We start from the raw sequence: 19,140 nt of genomic DNA on the forward strand, positions 1-19,140 counted from the left end.
GGTAGGAGAACAGTGAAATAGGCATTTTTGTCCTAAGAGAATATGAGTCTAGTTTCTAGCAGCACCTCTCACCTTTGCTACTTCTTTACAGCAGCCTAAAGCTTGATTTCTAGGGGCAGCCTCTGTGAATCTTCTTGCAGTATCTCTTAGTGAAAAATTATTAGAACTTTTAAGAAAATATATTGGTAAACTTGGGGGGGTGGGGAGAGGAGATCTGCATGTGATGGTTCACCACAATACTCTGCAAAGGGGCTACACTCTGTTTTCCTTTATTCCCTGTAATTAAGCTATGTCACTAGAAAGCAGTGTCCTCCTCTGACCTCATCACAGGCTTCTCTGGAGAGAAATGCAATTTCTTCCCTGAATCTGCTACTCAAGCTGAATGATTTGATCTTCCAGGGATGAGGCTATACTGTTTCTCCAAGTAGTTGTTTTGTTCAGGAATGAACTTGGAAATAACAGGGAAGCTCTTGTTATCTGTGGAGATGCTTTTGTGTTCTCTCTCTCTCTCTCTCTGGCAAATACTGGATCTGTTTCAGTATTTCAAGATGAAATTAACTTTCCTGTTCTCGGCATGCTTTACTAATCAAGATGACACCAATCTCATTTTCAAACCCACTGCCTGTACTGTTTGTTTGCCAGAGGAGGCAGGTTGGTTCCTCTAGCAAGGCAAATCTGTTTCTAATACCTCTAATTACAAAGACAAGACAGAATCTTACTCCCATCAGTTTTCCCTTTCATTAAATATAACCTGACAGCATTTACTCCCTCTTACAGTGGCAGTAATCATAAACCTGAGAATATTTGAGAAGAAATGAGTGGAGGAAGAAAAAGCAGATCAATATGGGAACAATTCAGGCTTGCAAAGTATAGAATACTGACCAAGGCATGGGAAAATGAGACATCAGTTATATGGAACCATAGCATAGTTAGGGTTGGCAAGGACCTTAAGATCATCTAGTTCCAACCTCCTGACATGCTAGAAAGATGTGAACACCTGGAAAAGGAACACAAATTGTTAGTGTTAAAAGGTGATGATAGGTGGAAAGAGAAAGAATTGAAAATGATTGTAGAGGTTAGAAGATGGAGAATGTAGACAAAATCTTGATATCTGCCTTCCCGCAAGGGGCTTGGCCTCTCTGGTAGCATGTGGCATTCAAAGAGAGGGTTCAGGAAGGCTTTTGACCTTCCTTCCCTTTTGAGAGCTAGAGTGTGCTGCATGTGCCAGGCCTCTTTTCAAAGCATGAGGCATTTCTGCCTGCCCTCCCAGGGAGCAGTTCCACTCACTGTTCTTGATGTAGTCAAAATAACCATTTCTACCAGCATGAGCTGCTGCGTGTAGCAACGTAACACTGGAAATGGCTATTTTCTGTCTCTTCATAACTATGCTTTTGAATGCATAGCACGGAGTAAAATCAGCACAGCTTTCTCTTGAACTTGTTGAAGTGAGTGATACCAACAAGATAAAAAGAACCCAAGTTCACAGTTTGGAAGTCAGCCTCTAAATTACAGGAGAGATCCTGGTTTGGAGGATAAACAGATACTAGCTGGTTAACAGTGAAGTACTGGCACTGCCCTAAGTCCCCAGTCTGTCCTTCAGATGATTCTCCCCTTATTATTCCATCAGTTCCATATGATTTCTGTAGGGGAAAGTGTTTTGTGGAGAAATGCCATTTGGATGAATATACTGGTCTGGGGGTTTGGGTTGTGTGGGGGTCTTTTTGTGTTGTGGGTTGGTTTGGCTTGTTTGTGTTAGGGGTATTTTTTTCCTCTGAGGGTTGTCAGGCAAGGAGGCAGGAGTAAAATCTCAGCCATACCTGCCCCAAGGACACACACAATGTTATGACATTCCTTCTTATGCAGGATAATATCTGATACCGACCTTTAAGAACTGCTGTGGAAATAGACTCTTAAAGGTAAGAGAGAAGCTAGACACACCTGATGGCTGAGCTCAGGTTAAATTGGATTGGAAGTTTGGGTTTGGAAGGGACTTTAAAGATCATTTTGTTCCCTCCTCCCCCTCCCATGGGCAGGGACACCTTTATATGATAGAAGCTGGTTTCTGATAGAGATGAGGTTTAATCACTGAACAGAACCTTCTTCTTGTATAAAGACCCTGTTGGATTAACTGGTACCCTGTAAAAATAAGTTGTAGAGTGCCAGTATATTTCTGCTGATGTTTATGGAAGTGGTCTTTACATATACTTGGGCTTTAACTTCTTATCCCATTTAATGGGATATGGTCAACATTTTTCCTCATCAATTCTTTATTGTCTAAGAAATCCAGTAGCAGTGCATCATAATGACTGTACTTATTCTTTTTTTTTGCCTCTACTACTAAACTCTTCTGCTAACAGAGATCATTAATGAAATAATGTATCAAAGTGCTGATGAGTATCAAAATAGCAAGGCACCAAGTATAACCTGCTTTGAAGTGAATATGAAGGTTGCTCTTCATACCTTTAACCTACTTTTTTTCTGAATTCTGGGAGTTAAAGTGAAACGATGCACAAATAGAGAAAGTAAAACTTAAATGCAAGTAAACAAAACCCAGACATTCACCTGTCATAACATTATATGGCACATTGGGTTTGTTGAAAGAATCATCCCGACAATGGTTATTTTAATTAACAAACAAATAAACCAAACAAAGAGCAACTTGCTTTCAAGTTCAAGAAACCTGTATTTGATCTGCATATGTCAGTGATTGGACCATGTAAACTATGTGCTCTAAAAGTAAACAGAAAACTGTTTGGAAAGGAAACAGTAATACAATAATAGTGTTAATGCATCTCTTCAAAGAGAGAAAATTTAGCTTTTCCTGTAACATGAGCTGTTTGGATAAACAAAGTTAATGCCAGAAATGAGATGCTCATTGGTGGTAGCATGGTATTCTCCTAGTTTTCAGCATTTGTGTTTCAGAAGATTACCTTTCATATTAAACTAGCACCAGTAAGAGGACTGAAAGCAAGATCTTAATGATGAAGTGTGTTTCGTATCATAGATGGAAATAATCTTGCTCTAATTTCTGTTGTTATGTCAACACATGTTAAACAAAACCCACATCTGTACGGAGAGACTAGTTCCTCTGCCGGAAGGCTAGACAGAACCAACTGGCTTCAAACAGAATCTCTAGCAAGGAGGGATTAGTGACTGCTGGAAAGGACAGCAAAGTGACTTTTGCTCTTTCTCAGCCTTTTTTGTTAAAGATGGTTGCCTTAAAAAGAAGGAAAAGCATGGGCTACCAGCCAGTGTCTGAGCAAACTTGGCTTTTCCAGATGATGCTTGAGTCTTGAGTATAAAGTCATAATTATTACAGCAAGTTAGTCTTAGCTTCCTATAGTCTCCTTCATTCAGACTTATCAGTCTATAAGGTGCCCTCCCAAACTCTTAACTGGCAGAGAGATTTCTGCAGACAAACAGCAAGCAACACATTTCTAATTGGGCAAGACTCCAAATCCAGGTCTTGGCCCAAGGCAGCTGCCCTGAGAGTGATCCACAAGGCACCTAGCAGCTGGACAGCCTTGAGCAGTGTACCGGAAATCATGGTAATAGCGAAGAAACTCTGCACCCTGCTCTGACCACAGGCTCTATGTAAATAAACTGGGACAGAACCTGTTGTACATGCATTGTATGGCCATCTGGATTCAAGCTGAATTCTTTCCCACACTCCAAATGTTGTTTAATTCATACTGGCCACTGATATCCTCTGTCTCATGCCAGGACATTCTGTGGGAGGCTATCTGGCATGGGCTGAAACAGTGCCAGGAAGTATATTAATAGGTAAACAGTTTAGAGGATTGTGTACCACTGCTTGGGCTCACAGCCAGGTCCTGCTTAGTTTACCAGAAAAGACAACGAGTGCCATTAAAAAGCTACAAGGTTCTCCTACTTTCCTGGGAGGGCCTGTTACCCCAAGGCTGATGCTGTGGGTAAAATGCAAATATCAATGGCTTCTCAGGCAGATTAGGTCTTCAGGAACTTTCTCATCTTTCTGGCCCACTGTTTTCCCTTTTATCTAAGGTTCATAGCTTTGTTCTTCTGTTACCAGCAGTCTTCCTACCATGACACTTCAGTCTTTGGTGTAGATGAGAAGAAAAGATGAAAGATTGATTTCTTCAAAGGAGAAGTGTGAGGTTTTTGAGGAGATGCACTCATTGCCTTGTACAGGCATCCGCTTTTGCCAAAATACCACATCAAATAGAACTCACTCTCATTCCAGGCCTTTGGCAAGGCAGACAGGACTGGTTGATGATTGCTATGCGTCAGGATATTGCTTTGTATTCCTGTCTATGAACTTCATCTGGCATCATAAATTCCTGTACCAAGGTTTCTCTCCATTCACCTATCGGAAAAAGTAGAGGCTTTCTAGTCACTGACTGCTAACAGCATCATAATTTCAGAATAGCTCAGTTGGGGGCTATGGAGAGCCCCTTACAACCATGATTCATATAAGTGTAAAATCAATCACCATGCCTTAGAAACAGGTTATCTCTGACCTGGCAAATCTGTTGGATGTCTTCTGCATGCTATATGTGTATCTAGGTGGCACTAGCATGCCATGTCCTGAAAATGAGGAGTTCTGATCAAGAGTATCAAATACTCCTACACTAAAAATAACTTAATACAACATCTTTCATGTGCCTGCTATCCTTACCTGGGAGTCAAGAGTGTGCTTCACCCATGAAGGCAAATCCTCTTGAGGCCACGTGTTTCAATATGCCACCCTCAAAAGCATGAAGAAACTATTAAAGCTACTGAAAAGTGATATTGGCTATTGATGCTTGGCAGTTACTATTGGCTACTGCACAGGCAGGTGAGCTCGGGCTTCAATCCAGTGCTTTATAAAGCTCATAATTCTACCCGACTTACAAAAAAGTGAAAAAACCCAATCCAGAAGCCTGAACAAGTTCACTTGTTCAACTAAACTGTCTATTCTGCTGGTCCAAGTTGTTTAGTCAACTTGCCAGAAGCAGGATTTTTCCAGTTGACAATCTGACAGTCACTGTGCTAAAGAGGGGTCTATGTGTAAATCCCAGGTGTTTCCTGGAGGGAATAGTGCAGAGATCCAAAGGAAATTCACCCAACCAGGCTCTTGGCTCATGTGCTTGCCCTAACTGCTGCTCTTACAGACAGTTGCTGCTTGCTCATCCTGAAGTCTCTTGCCCGTGCTCTTGGCAGAGAAACTTGGACACATGCTTGCCTCAGTTTGCAGTGTGAGCCAAAAAGCCCTGTAAGAGAGTCTAGAGCATGGTTTCCCATGATGTGCTAGTTCATGTCTGTCATCTGTCCGTCTTTTTTTAACTAGCTTTGGTTTTCCTTTGTTTTCTAGCAGAAGGGAAAGGAGAGCCCTTTATTGGATAGGTGCTAGAAAACACTTCATAACAGAAGCATCCAGCAGAGTCTGCACCTTCCACTCCAAACAGGTTTTATTGGGTTGAGGTTTGTTTATTTTCTAGTTTCCATACTTACAACATGCTGTTATCTACCATTTCTGCTGGCTTGTCTGAAGTCTGATAAATATTATTGCTTATCTAAGTTGGAACTTTCTATGTAGAATAAAAATACAGCTTTGTTAAATCAGAACCTTCCTTATTCATTCTGGGGCAAAATATACCTTTTGTTATGACAAATGTTATTCAAATGACCAGTGTAATACTGCAAAAAAGAGTTACAAAATGCCTACTTGCATTTTATGTCAAGGAAGTATATTACTGATGCCACAAATAATTGTGCTAAATATCTTATGGTACACTTTCTAATTAATTTTAACAAGTATATATTAGCTTTTCAATGGCATTTAACTTTGTAAAACTGATTAAAATATGTAACAGGCTTAAAAGATTAATATCCTGAAAGTACAGGCAGTTCGTATAGCATGATAAATGATTTGAAGGAAAATTATTTGCTAACCAATACAAATCAAATAACTTTTCTGTAGCTGTAATATTTGTGTCTGTCGGGGCTGGTTTACAACAGTAAATAATGGTTAAGTCTGTTCTTGTTTTGACTAAGAATATATTTCCTGTTCAGGGTAGAGTTCAGATAATTTATTAAAAATCTAAAATGCATTAATATTCTTGTGCTAGGAGTGTCAGGGTAAAATCTTGGCCCTCTTGAACACAATAATAAAACTCCCACTGCCATTATGGATGCAAGCCTTGTGATAATGTTGTCTTCATTTTGTTATCCCTCGCATCAGATAAAGTTGCATGCTCCACAGTGCTAATGCTTCAAATACAAAAATCAAACTTGTCACCGGTTTAGAGCTCCACTTAGAGTGCAAGCTGTAGTCTTTCCTAGGCCAAATGTCTGTTGACTTCAGCAGGATGAAAGCCAGAAGGCACCAGTTCTCCAAGATATGTTAAGGTTCATAAAAACAATCTGTCTTTTTTTCAGAGACTATACAGGCAATTTAGCTTCTAGTTATCATATATTAATAGTGTAACACAGAATTTAATGTTCTGATGTTTTTTGGTTTTTGGTTTTGGGTTTTTTTAATGGAACTGTTATATTCTGACTTAGGAGCTTGTAGAAAGGCCTAAATCAATATTGCCTAAAAGCTATATGGCTGAATTCCTGCTCGCTTCAGTCACGGCACTTAGGGCAAGCCACACCGAATGAAGATCTGATGCGTTCTTTCTCTTACATGCAGAATCTCCAAACCCACTGCAAAAATCACTGCTGTTGGTGATGACCTGGATTTCTGTGTGATCTTACTCTGAAAGCTGGTACAGGTGATTCCTACTTTCATGTGTTAAGCTGCCTGTGAAAGGGCTGGGAACAAGTAGTCCAGTGCTCTACCAAAGAGCTCTTTAAAAAAACCTACCTCTTGATAGGTGCACATTAAAAAAATGAGAACAGTGCTCTATTTTTAAAATTACGTGTTCAGTTCTCAAAAGCTTATCTATAGGAAAAGAAATATGACCAGTTGCAGTAAAATTAAAGGAATTTCACTGAGGGTAGTGCTAGTAAGCATGTAACCCTTGTCTTTTGCAGTACAATATATATCTTTTTCAGAATCATGAAGACCTCTTTAATGCTTTTAATGGGGGTTTGTTTCATGAGTAACTTTTTTGGCGAAAACCAAACTTTTTTACTATATAGACAACTCAAAAGCAAAGCAGTAAAGGATAGGTGTGAGATTGTGGAAGACAAGGCCATGGAGTTGGATGCTCTTGTGCACAGAGGTGTGGTGCTTTCTGTTTGTTTTAAAGCACAGCTAACATCTTGCACTACTCAAGTACAAGGAGCTTTTTGTTTGCACCAAAGAAATCTGAAGATGCTATCATGACAACATGTTCAGAATAAACACAGAAAAAATTAGTTCTGCCTCCTTGGAGACTCAGCTTTAAGTTGGTTATTAAAGGAAATGAGGCTGCTGGGATCTCTGAGTAGGACTCCAGCTGGCTTTTTGAAGCCAAGCATGTGTGGCAAATGGTAGGGGCGTACAAGGTAGCCTATCCTGTGCACACACGTGAGTCCCAGGAATGGCAGGGGTGCTGTTCCACTGGGACAGCAAAAGACTGAGTAAGTGCTGTACAAGTAGTACAAACCCTTAAATGAGATATATTTTAAAACATCTGTATTGCATTAGCATCATGGAGCCCTAGTGATAAACTAAACTGGATTACGCTGGGCTTGAACAATCAGACAGCCCAAGAAGTGGGCAATGGCTACAAGGAGTTTTAACTGTGTAAGCTGAAGTCACTGCTTTATGAACCTGAAAGCGCTGAAAAGAATTAAGGGAGTAAGCTAAACGTGCAAACTGGTGCCACTGTACAAAATCCCAGCTAACCAAAGGTCAAAACTGAACCACTACTAGGACTTTGTCCCAAATACTGTTCTGATGCACTTTGCTTGCCCTATAAGCTGCAGGCAGAATGCTCCTGGTCACTGGGATCCGTGTGGTGTAGCACTTCCCTGAAGGTGGTGACTGATTCCCACACCATAACCCCTCAGCTTTTGTGCCTGCAACAGTGACTGACAGCATGACTGCTGAACACCCACATACAGGGAGATACAGCACTGTACATATGGTAGAGCACAGAAATAAGACCAAATGAAATTTAGCAAAAAACGTATTTTTCAGAAGAGGACGGAGAATACAAACGGCAAGAAATTCTTTAGTGCAGAAAGAATTATTGCAACTGGTTAATACAAACCCACCGTATTTTCACTCTATTCTACTGCACAGGCATCTGCCATGTATGGTCAAAATTCCAGATTTTTCTTGTCTTAGATAGTACAAAGCAGGAACAGAAAAGAGGAGAAGAGACTGATGAACATCAGCTCTTGGCAGCTGGCAAGTGATGACATAAAAAGCACTTACGGCAATCTCCAAGCACAGTTATTTTTAATTTATTTAAAAGAAAATCCTGTTCAGAACAGGAGTAAGTTGTTGGCAGAAGCTAGTACATTAATTTGTCCATAAATGTAATGTTTGTAACTTGTGCATCTCATTTGGATATTTGGATGAAAAAGTATAGCTGTTGGTGGTCTTTGTTACTAAGTTCAGCCTAATGGAGCTTTATGGATATAAGGAGCTCTGTGACCAGTTGCTAGTCTTATTTTTGTAGATCACAAGTAGGAAAATACAAAATAAGGTAATCCCTCATAGACTCCTTAGTAGTTAAAACTGAATTGGATTTGATTGCTGTAAAATCCTGTTCTGCTGAGAGACTAGCAAAATAACACCTATTGATCTTATGGTAAGGGTGGTGTTCATCCTATCATTGCTCATCACTGCTGTATTAATAGGACAGTCAATATATTTCACAAAATAGCTGTCATTTTTTGTTCCAGTTGTAGGAAAAATATTGTTTGGTATTGAAACCCTTCTTTTTGGGGATGGGAGGAGGTGCCAGCTGGGATAAAGGACATGCCCAAACTGGACAGATTTTGTCAAAAAAGACCTTTCTTGAAGATCTCATAATGTAACATGGTAACTTTCTGTTGGGATTTATGATCACTAGGGTTGTTTCAGACATTCCATCTGCGCTTACTTGTGTCTGATGCAAGTTAAACAGCTTCCAAGAAGAGGTGCCTGTGACTTCCACCATGAGAAGCTGGAGGTCAAATAGGCCCCTTCTGCACTCTGTCAGTAATGGCCCAGCATTCACCACATGCCAGTGTGTGGCACCACTGCAGTATGCTCTGCTGAAGCCAGGTAACACCCCTGTTGACCGAGGATGACTTGCAGACCTCGTGTACATAAGGGGGTGGCTTTGAGCCAACAGCAGTTCCTCATGGACCAACATAGGATGCATGGATGCATGCTGTGCCCCAAGAGCAAACCTACCTCCAGATATGCTGGCTTTCACACAAGTTTATCGCCCCCACTTACTGTTTGTGCAGGACAGCCTTTAACTGTGGCTTACCATCAGTGAGTGGCTTGTTTTGTGCAGGGCACAGGAATGTGGAGATTTGGAAATGGCAGGAGAGTTTTATGGTTTTTTTTTCTTCTGTCTCATCTCAGAACTATGCGGCTGCAGCAGCTACACAAACAGCGTTACGGGTTTTGGTAACAAGTTGAGGCTTGAAAACAAAAGCGATGGGGCCCGAGGGCCTTGCACGAGGGCCGCTGAGAGGGACTCTCCCCTTCTGCACAAGGGCTAACTGCTGTGCTCCTGGAACGATAGCAAAATAACCCTAACCAAACCCAAAAACTCCGCAGCCTCTGGATACAGAGCACAATGCACCCGCTCCACGCCAGCGCTGCTCATTCAACCGGCTGTCACGTCGCGGTTCAACTCTTCAGCGCGGCTCCCGCCCCTACCCGCGGCAGAGCGGAGCCCGGCCGCACCCGTCCCGCTCCCGCGGTCTGTCTGTGCGGCAGCGGGCGCCGCTCGCACTACCGCGGGGGGGGGGGTGCGGGCGGGCAACGGGAGGTTTCTGCCTCCGATAGTGCCCGTCCTGCAGCGGGGCTCACACGGAGCGGCAGGGACCGCGGGACAGCGGCGCTGAGCCTCGCACGGACCCGGAGGCAGCGGGGGTGTGTGATGGGACCCCTTCCTTCCCGCAGTTGCCCCCGACCCGTGGCTCGCGGGGCCAGGCAGCAGCAGCCCCTCTTACCTGCGGGCGACACCAGCTCGCCTTCGCTGAGCTCCGCGGAGTCCGAGTCCATGCTGCCGGAACCGGCGGGGCAGAAGCACCGAGGGGCTGCTCGGAGCGGCCGGAGTGCGGCTGCCCGCCACTGGCAGGAGGGGTGCCCACAGCCGGGGTGCGGGAGCCGGGAGCAAGCGGAGAGCAGAGCCGGCTGCCGCCTCCTCCTCTCGCAGCCCGGGCGCTGGGTCCGCGCCACCACATGCAGCCACCTCGCTTAGTACCATTGGCTGCAAAGGAGGAGCGGAGACGGGCGGGCTCCGGCGAGGGGAGGAGGGATCGGGGGCGCGGCGAGGAGCGGGTTCTTCCCCGAGCCTGTTACACAAGTTCTCGCAGCCGCCAGTGTCGGCTGAGCGGGACATGGAACCGCGGGTCGGTGGCTGGGGGGACGGCCGGACCCTCGCGAAAGCTGCTCCTCAGGCAGGACTTACACGACCGAAACGGCAGTCCTTTACATTTGCTGCCGTTGCATCCCCATTTATTTTGTCCTGCGGGCATCTTCAGTGACCTCCAGTCGTCTCCTTGCCACTTTTCACCAGTGCCCTCCACTTAGTGATCAGTGTCCACAAAATTAGTCGTTAGAACAGCGGTGGGAAGAGTCACTTCGCATTGAATATTGGTGCCCAAAAGAATACTGAAGGAGTGAGTTTTGCTGCTGCCTGCTTGCACATTATTCACAAGCTCCGGGTGAAAGTGTAGTACTTGGTAAATGGGGCCGTGTTGGAAGATTGTTTTGAACTCTGAGTTTGAAAACTTTATAGCTTGAATGCAAAGCAGGCTTTGCTTGTGTCCTCCTACAAGCTACTACGGTCATGAGCTATCCTTAATTCACCTCTTTGAGGCCATTTGTTCAGCTCTGAGGTTAGGTAGCTCTTTCTTTCCCTTTGTATTTATTACTTTCTATTTTTTTCCTGCTGTTATAGGCCAAAGATCACTTGAACTTTAAAACAAAAATGCCAGGAAGGTGGTAGTAAGAGTGCTTTTCTAATGGGGAAGCAAATGTCATCCCAAACCAGACCTCATAATCTAACTGATCTACCTCTAAATGCCAGCCAGTGCCTGAAACACTTAACTGCAGGTTACGGCAATCTCCAGCCAGAACCTTATGCTTGTAGCTGTGGACCACAAATGTCTCTTTCATCACTCTGTAACTCTCTCCCCCAAAACCACATAGGTCCTTATTACTGGAAAACGCAATGCCTGGACACTGCTTTGAAGCTGCATGTATGCAGTTATCGTCATCAGGCTATGCCCAACACTCTCAACAAATGTAAAGACTTTCTCCATTAGCATATATATGTGGCATTTAAAAAAGGATAAGAAGGGTTCTTTTTCAACTCAGTGGGTCCTGTCAAATTCTTGTCAGTGATGGCTTATCCTTTGCAATATTGAGTATAAGAACTAAACTACAGTAGTAAAATGAATCCAGAGTTTGCCTTATGTTCTAGGGCAAATCCTAGCACATGCCCCTGCCTTCAAATCAGGTTGAGCATGAAGAGATAGAAGACCTCAAGCTTTCTGGCCCTGGAATACACAATTTCTATGTTGAACTGGGACACAAAAATCTTCATCTGGAATAAAGTTAGCTATTTGTAATGTTGATATCATACCTTAGGCCTGTACTAAGGCACTTCTGGTTTTTATTCTATGAAAACAAATTCTGACTTTTTCTTCTAATTGTTTTCATTAAATTTAAAATGATGTTCCAACTGCTGCTGATTATAACCCCATAACTTAGTATCATCTAAAGAAAAACAACTAACTAAAGTGATTTTAGGATTCTGTTATGAGGAGCCAGTGCAAAATTTGGAGCAGATGTGGAGAACCTACAAGCATGGCTGGATGGCTACATGCAAAGAGTTGTGGTCAATGGTTCAATGCCCAGCTGGAGACCAGTAACGAGTGGTGTCCCTCAGGGATCGGTGTTGGGACTGGTCTTGTTTAACATCTTTGTCGGTGACACGGACAGTGGGATTAAGTGCGCCCTCAGCAAGTTTGCAGATGACACCAACCTGTGTGGTTTGGTTGATACACTGGAGAGAAGGAATGCCATCCAGAGGGACCTTGACACACTTGTGAGGTGGGCTGATGCCAACCTCATGAAGTTTAACCATGCCAAGTGCAAGGTCCTACACCTGGGTTGGAGCAATCCCAGGCACAGCTACAGGTTGGGCAAAAAGGAAATTCATGGTAGTCTTGCGGAGAAGGACTTGGGGGTGTTGGTCAATGAGAAAATGAACATGAGCCAGCAGTGTGCACTCACAGCCCAGAATTCGTATCCTGGGCCGCATCAAGAGGAGCGTAACCAGCAGGTCAAAGGAGGTGATCCTGCCCCTCTACTCTGCTCTTGTGCGACCCCACTTGGATTACTGTGTGCAGTTCTGGTGTCCTCAACATAAAAAGGACATGGAACTGTTAGAACAAGTCCAGAGGAGGGCCACGAGGATGATCAGGGGACTGGAGCACCTCCTGTATGAAGACAGGCTGAGAAAGTTGGGGCTGTTCAGCGTGGAGAAGAGAAGGCTGCATGGAGACCTCATAGCAGCCTTCCAGTATCTGAAGGGGGCCTACAGGGATGCTGGGGAAGGACTATTCATTAGGGACTGTAGTGACAGGACAAGGGGTAATGGGTTGAAACTTAACCAACAGAGGTTTAGACTGGATATAAGGAAGAAATTCTTTCCTGTTAGGGTGGTGAGGTACTAGAATGGGTTACCCAGGGAGGTAGTGAATGCTCCATCCCTGGCAGTGTTCAAGGACAGAGCCTTGGGTGATATGGTTTAGTGTGAGGTGTCCCTGCCCATGGCAGGGGGGTTGGAACTGGATGATCTTGAGGTCATTTCCAACTCTAACTATTCTATGATTCTATGTTATACAACCAATGTAGCTACAGAAAAATGCAAATATTAAATTACAAAAAGTAATCGTAGCTACCACACCAAAGAAAGAATCTGACAACGGGAAAGGGTTTAGTCTCTCTGTCATTTTTGTTTTCTTTTCACCAGCAGAAATGCAACCTAAAAATCTCCCCAATAAGAGAAGAGTTTGTCTAATGGGAAGAGAAAGTTGCATTTGAGGTGCAATTTTTTTGCACTGTTTTTAATCACTTGAAATTAGAATTCCTAACCTGGGCAAGTTCTGCCTAGCTAAGGATAATGCCTGTAATTAGATAAGCAAAAACCAAAGTGTTTTTTGCAGGGACTTGTGGACAGTGGAACCTTTTCTGCTCTCTCAGCAGCAAAGGGTACAGTATATTCTGGGTCATGATACAATGCAGCTGTATATGTGCTTCCAAGGTATTCAAGGATCATAGAATCATAGAGTGGTTTTGATTGGAAGGGACCTTAAAGGTCATCGAGTTCCAACCCCCAGTTGGAACTGGTCTAGTTTTCTATGTGGGCTCTTTTCCTGAGTGTATAACCCATGCTAAAATTTCAATTAGATGTTAAACTCTCAACAGTCACACTTCTCTGCACTGATTATAGTTCAGTTGGTGAAAGGACACATTATTTTCAATGATCCTCTGAAAGACAGAATTCTTGGCATGGAATGGTTTAAATGAAAACTGAATCCCACTTATTTTAATTCTTGCCTTTTTTTTCTTTATCCTTGTATTACCACAGTAATAATATATTATGATAGAAATGGTATAACTCAATCAGTATTATATTGTGTCAGAGTTGCAATATATACATACATGGAGCATTCATACTAGTATGCTGTAATTACTTTATATTCCACAGTAAATGCTGTTTCAAGATTACTTTCCCTCTTTATTGCTGCTAACTGTAAAGCAGTTATTAAAGTTTTCAGCTGTCACAGAATGAGCATATTGTTTCATTTCAAAACATATGGTTAGAATTCAGTTTTTCTCCTTCCTAATGTTCTCTGCCCAGCAGAGTCCAGCACTTGGTTTAACATATGACCTGGAAAATTCCATATGTGTACAGCTCTGAACTACATAGTTTCCACTCATTACAATACTGGTGCAGAGAAAAGCACAAAAGGTTTATTAACAGTAATGTATGTACTAGCTAGATGCATGTTAAATGAGACTCCACATGGAGAAAGTTGACATGTCATGACTTATGTTTTTAATTTAGTGCAAGTATTGCAATTATATATTCATTGTTATAATCTAAATTTCTGTTTCTCTGTGTTTGTGACTGTTTTCCTTTTTACTAGGATAGACCTAAAGTTTTTTGGGATATTTAGACACTGGAATGTTTTTTCTCAAGGCTCAGTTAATACATTTGCCTGCAAGTCTCTACAAAGATGACTTACAAGGGAAGCTGGCAACCCAGCTGACTGTAACTGTTGCATATATTCCCAGTTATATGATGCTATCTATCCTGTAGTGGCTACATCACTGTATGGCTCCTCTATTCACATTTTGGCTGCATCTGGTCTTGATCTTCATACCATATGTAACTTATCTGAAATCCTCCTCTGCCCACTCATTGTATCCGAGCGCTGGAGATCTGCCTGGGGGAGTTTCTAAGATTCATGCTTTCCACTGTTCTAGCTATAAATCATACTTGCATGTTCACACAAATACAGTTTCATTGTATTCTAAGTAAGCAGGCCAACTACCATAGCATCTATGTCTAATATATTTATCCTTACAGGATTATTGTGAAATAAGATAATAGTATTTCTCGCTTTGCAAGAAAGGGAAATAAGGTACTGAGAAGCTGTGATTTCACGTCCAACATGGAGCACAGGCTTTCACCTGTGTCTCCAGCTGTACCTGAACTCTTAGGTTATCACTTTCTGCTAATTAAAAGATAGGCAAGCTGCCTCTGTGCTTTGCTACTCAAGCTTTCTCCCTTCAAACTGGGCCTTAAGGCTTATTCCAGGAAGCAGTGTCTCTTTTCTTTCCATTATCAAACGTACCAGAACCCACTCTGCACTAGCACCTTTGTGTTTGACTTTCCTGGCTTAGACTGTAAAGACATGTGGGTAGGATTATATTTTCTTTCTGATTCCAAATGTAAAAATGTAGGATAATATATTTTTCTCACAAATAATTTAACATTATTTAAATAAAGGTCTACCCTAGGATATACTATTTTTGATATTGTTGCCTAATATTTTGCTTTGCAGTTTATGATAGTATATCTTTCATATTCAAGCGCCATTGCTACTGATTGTATTAAACAGAGAAGCATCTCCCACAGGCCGATCCACTTCGAAATGTACTCTGGCAGTTTTTAGATCCTACCCCCTCATTTTTTTTTGTGTTTTCAGCGTTAAGTTTTCTTCATGAAACATACACACAATCTGCACCATCACTGGCATAGCGTGGTTAACCAGTATCAAGGATCAGTAGATTCTCTAATAACAACTTTGTTGTTCCAGGAGCTGAGATTCTTACTGGTGTCTGTAAGCTAGTCAGCATGCATATACATATATGCATTTTGCATATGTCTTTAATTTTAGATGTCTTTAGATTTTAGTTGAAATAATGCACCTATTGGTAGTCTGAAAACACTCTTAATATTTGATTTAGAATTCAAATAATGAGCAAGATGACTGAATTACTCTAATTTCTACTCATGTGCCAGCATTGAAGTGTGCAGTATTTTCTGGCTCCAGGTGTTCTAACTACCTGCCATAGTATAGATGTATATTTAGCCGCTAGATCTGCTGAATTATGTTCTGCCTTTTTATAGTGTTGACTTTTCTTCAAGAAGAGCTGAGGAAGAAGTCACAGGCTGAGACTGCAGCCTGGTACTGGTGCTAACCTGTGCTGTGATGGTTTTGGAATACCGGATTCAAAGCTAGGACAAATTTAGCTGTGCTTGCTTCAGTGCCTTGTTGGGTGCTCATAGATACTTTAATCCTCTATGAAATGAAGTAAAATAGAAAAATATTGTGCTCCTGTGCAACTTAAATCCTGCTGAACTGCTTACTCTTGGTAGGTTATTAGAAAGCATAATTTTGTCAGAAAATAATATTTTCATTTGTTTAAGTAGGCTGGGACTGTGGTTTGACTGTCCAGGTAAAGTTTAGTAACAGTAAGTAGTTGGTCTGATCTGATTTCTGACTGCTTATACTAAGAAAGGAAGAAGAAACAATAAATATCTTTGATCTCATGCAACACTGAACAAAGGCAGCAACTTTTAAAGAAGGACTAGTTAAACTGGGAGGCAAGCTTGCTGATATCTATGCATATTAACACAGGAAAATAGCACAGCTGGAGTAGTGCATACTTCTTTGTGTGGCATGCTTGGTTTTGTATATTGCGTTTTTTTTCCTAAAGTAGTAACTTACCTTATACAAACAGGCTCCTACAGGAATTGAATGACATAAATGCTCATGTCCACTTTTTGACCATGAGAATGTTGTTACTTTTCTGTTCCCTCAGAGTAGGATTTGGCTCACAGAACAAGGTTTTCTATATTAAGCTGTAAATTGAATTACATAGGCATTTCAGTTTTGTACTGCTTTAATGATATTTTGGTTAATTTCTTTAAAGATGCTTTACCATTCTTTTTTGGGGATGATGATTTGTACTGTGCTTGGGAGAATGCCTATCTTATAAGTTATGTATTCATTTTGCTGTAGACTGACAAACTCTTGCATTCAAAAACTTTAATTCTAAGCAATTTAAGAAATTAAGGTACCTTCCCAAATGGAAAACACACCTGGTAGTTCTGGTGGTGGAAAACTTCTGTTAAGGAAATTGTGTGTGGAAATTTTACTGATTAGGCTGTGACCCTCACTTGTTTTTGTGATCAGGGAGTTAGGCATTACTATTTTAAAGCCCTGATAGATGCTTATTTTTACCTGCAGTTTAAAGTGGGATACTAATAACATTTAAGACTGATTAGTCAGAACATGAACTTTGTTTCTGGTTTGTTTGTTCAGGGCTGGGAAAATAAATTTTGAAGGTTTTTGTTTTGTTTTGTTTTGTTTTTTTTCTTGGGTATCACTGAAAAAATACAGGGTAGGGTGGGGGATTGCCTCCTGTTTTGTCCCCATTCTGATGCTGCCTGGAGAAAGCTCAGGAACAGCTGCAGTCAAAACTGTTTCAGTGTCTGCCACTGTTGTATTTTTAATTTTGTGATGGTCATTGAAGGTATGCTAAAATATGTCACGTTCCTTACTTTCCACGTGTTGTTCAGTTATGCTGTTCATTACAAGGCTTAATAATCTGATGGCTACATATAAGCTTTTGACCACGTCTGTGATGCAGGTAAAATGCAGTTAAGCCAACAACAGATGCTGCTTACTGAGCTGTGTTTCAGCAAGTTTGAAACAGTTTTCTGCTTCCAGTTTGGAAGATGGGTCATCCTTGTTTTCATCCATGATTTCATATTATGTGTAGGAGGATTTTACTACTTCATCATACTCTGAGAAAGTAGAGAGAAACTTGTTGCTAGGAAATTATGGAGGACCTATACTGTATTGTCTTCCCAGAATGCTTTATAGTTAGCATCAGTTATTTCACTAACTTTTCTTAACCTGTTCTTTATGCAAACAACCCACTTTTTTTTCCTAGTCACAATGTTTGTTACACACTATTCTTTCTGTGGTTTTTTCTATGTTGCTTTCTTGGGCTCTTTAGCACACAAAACCCACCCCATCAAATATATTCAGACTGATGTGTTTTGTAGACAAATATTTATTCATGTGATAATGTAACCTAGACATGCTGCATTAGTAGGATATGGTAGATCAGGCTTTCTGACAAAAGGTAAATGATATCTGCAGTTGCACTTCCTATATAGAAACTTAGTAATATTTTTCAAATTGGATACGATCGGGAGAAGTCTTAAAGCATACGGTGCTCTCCAACTGACTAGATCTGGTTGCTCTTTTATACTGGAGGCTGTCACTCCCATTTTACAACATAAGATGTGTCTGCAAGTTAGAAAGGTGACTGAATTAATGCAGTGGATTTTGGTCCAGGAATGATGCACCTGTAATTGAAGTAGTGGTGCTACAGCTGAGATTAGTCTTGGTAAAGAGTTTCTGCTAAAAACTGTTCTCTTTGACTAAAGGGAATCATAATCTCTGAGAGGCAATCACAGAGAGAGAAAGCAATTTTTCTGTGGAGCAATTCACAAACATCCACAGCATTTGCTCAAATGGCAGAATGCTGATCTACTCATTTGTGGTTTCTGTAGAGCTTGATGTGATTTTCAGTATGGAAACATCATCTTCATCTGACAGTGAGTGGGCATTAACTTCATGACCGTTTCAAAGCATGGCAAAAGGTACTATGCTACCCACCTATCTATAAATGACTAAATATCATCTACTCAGACATAAAATTGCATTTTATGGGTAGTCTTAGGAACACGCAACATAGGCAATTAGATTACATGTGGTCCTAGAACAGCTCCAGCAAAGAGAATGAAATTACTTAGAAACTTGCTGTCCGGATCTCTTCCAGGTGAATTATTTCTCTTGCAAACATTGAGGGACTCAGAGTACTTGTAATACAATATCTGAATGATTTGACTTCAACTTGGACAATACAAATTTGACTGTAGATAGGTAGATCTACAGCCTTTACTTTTCTATGACTAAGCATTTGGATTGCAGAACTTAGAGCCTCTTTGCAGCTAAAGTACATAAACCCTTTATAGTACTGGTAGAACGCTGAAGAAAACAAAGAGTGTAAAAGCCACTAATATTTTTCCATAATGCTTCAGTGAGCTTTACAGACTACTTGCCATTAGCAACCACTAAGGATGACTTACCCCAGTACAAGAGGTAGCCTTCAAGCCAGGTGGGGTTTTTTTCCAATAAAGCCCTTCCTTGATGGCTGTGTGTCTTTGGGCAGAATCCTTTGTTCAGCTGGCAAGTCCTGCTGTTTCCTGAAAGGAGAACTTATGGAAAAGCTTGGATAAGAATTTTACTAGTTACATCTTCCCTCTTTCCCACCTTTTTCAAGGAAAAACATTTCATTGAGCATTAGAATTGTTGCAGTCATTATTCTTGTTTTTCAGGAGTGGGGAGGAAGATGATATCTCCTTGAGAAGGATTTAAAGGTTTCAGCCTGGGGAAAGGGGTAACAAAAGC

The 19,140-nt window shown here is 41.5% G+C and overlaps 1 protein-coding gene across 1 annotated transcript in view; it reads right to left on the reverse strand.

Moving 5' to 3' along the window:
- The window catches only part of TNFAIP8L3 (TNF alpha induced protein 8 like 3), a 49,524-nt gene extending 39,204 nt beyond the window's left edge, over nucleotides 1-10,320 (reverse strand). Inside the window, exon 1 of the mRNA XM_013128250.3 lies at nucleotides 10,075-10,320. Coding sequence (XP_012983704.1) covers nucleotides 10,075-10,126 — 52 coding nt within the window. The 5' untranslated portion in view covers nucleotides 10,127-10,320. The remainder of the gene's footprint in view (nucleotides 1-10,074) is intronic.
- Nucleotides 10,321-19,140: the final 8,820 nt, after the last annotated feature.

Source organism: Melopsittacus undulatus, chromosome 9 (genome assembly GCF_012275295.1).
Source record: "Melopsittacus undulatus isolate bMelUnd1 chromosome 9, bMelUnd1.mat.Z, whole genome shotgun sequence".
NCBI lineage: Eukaryota > Metazoa > Chordata > Aves > Psittaciformes > Psittaculidae > Melopsittacus > Melopsittacus undulatus.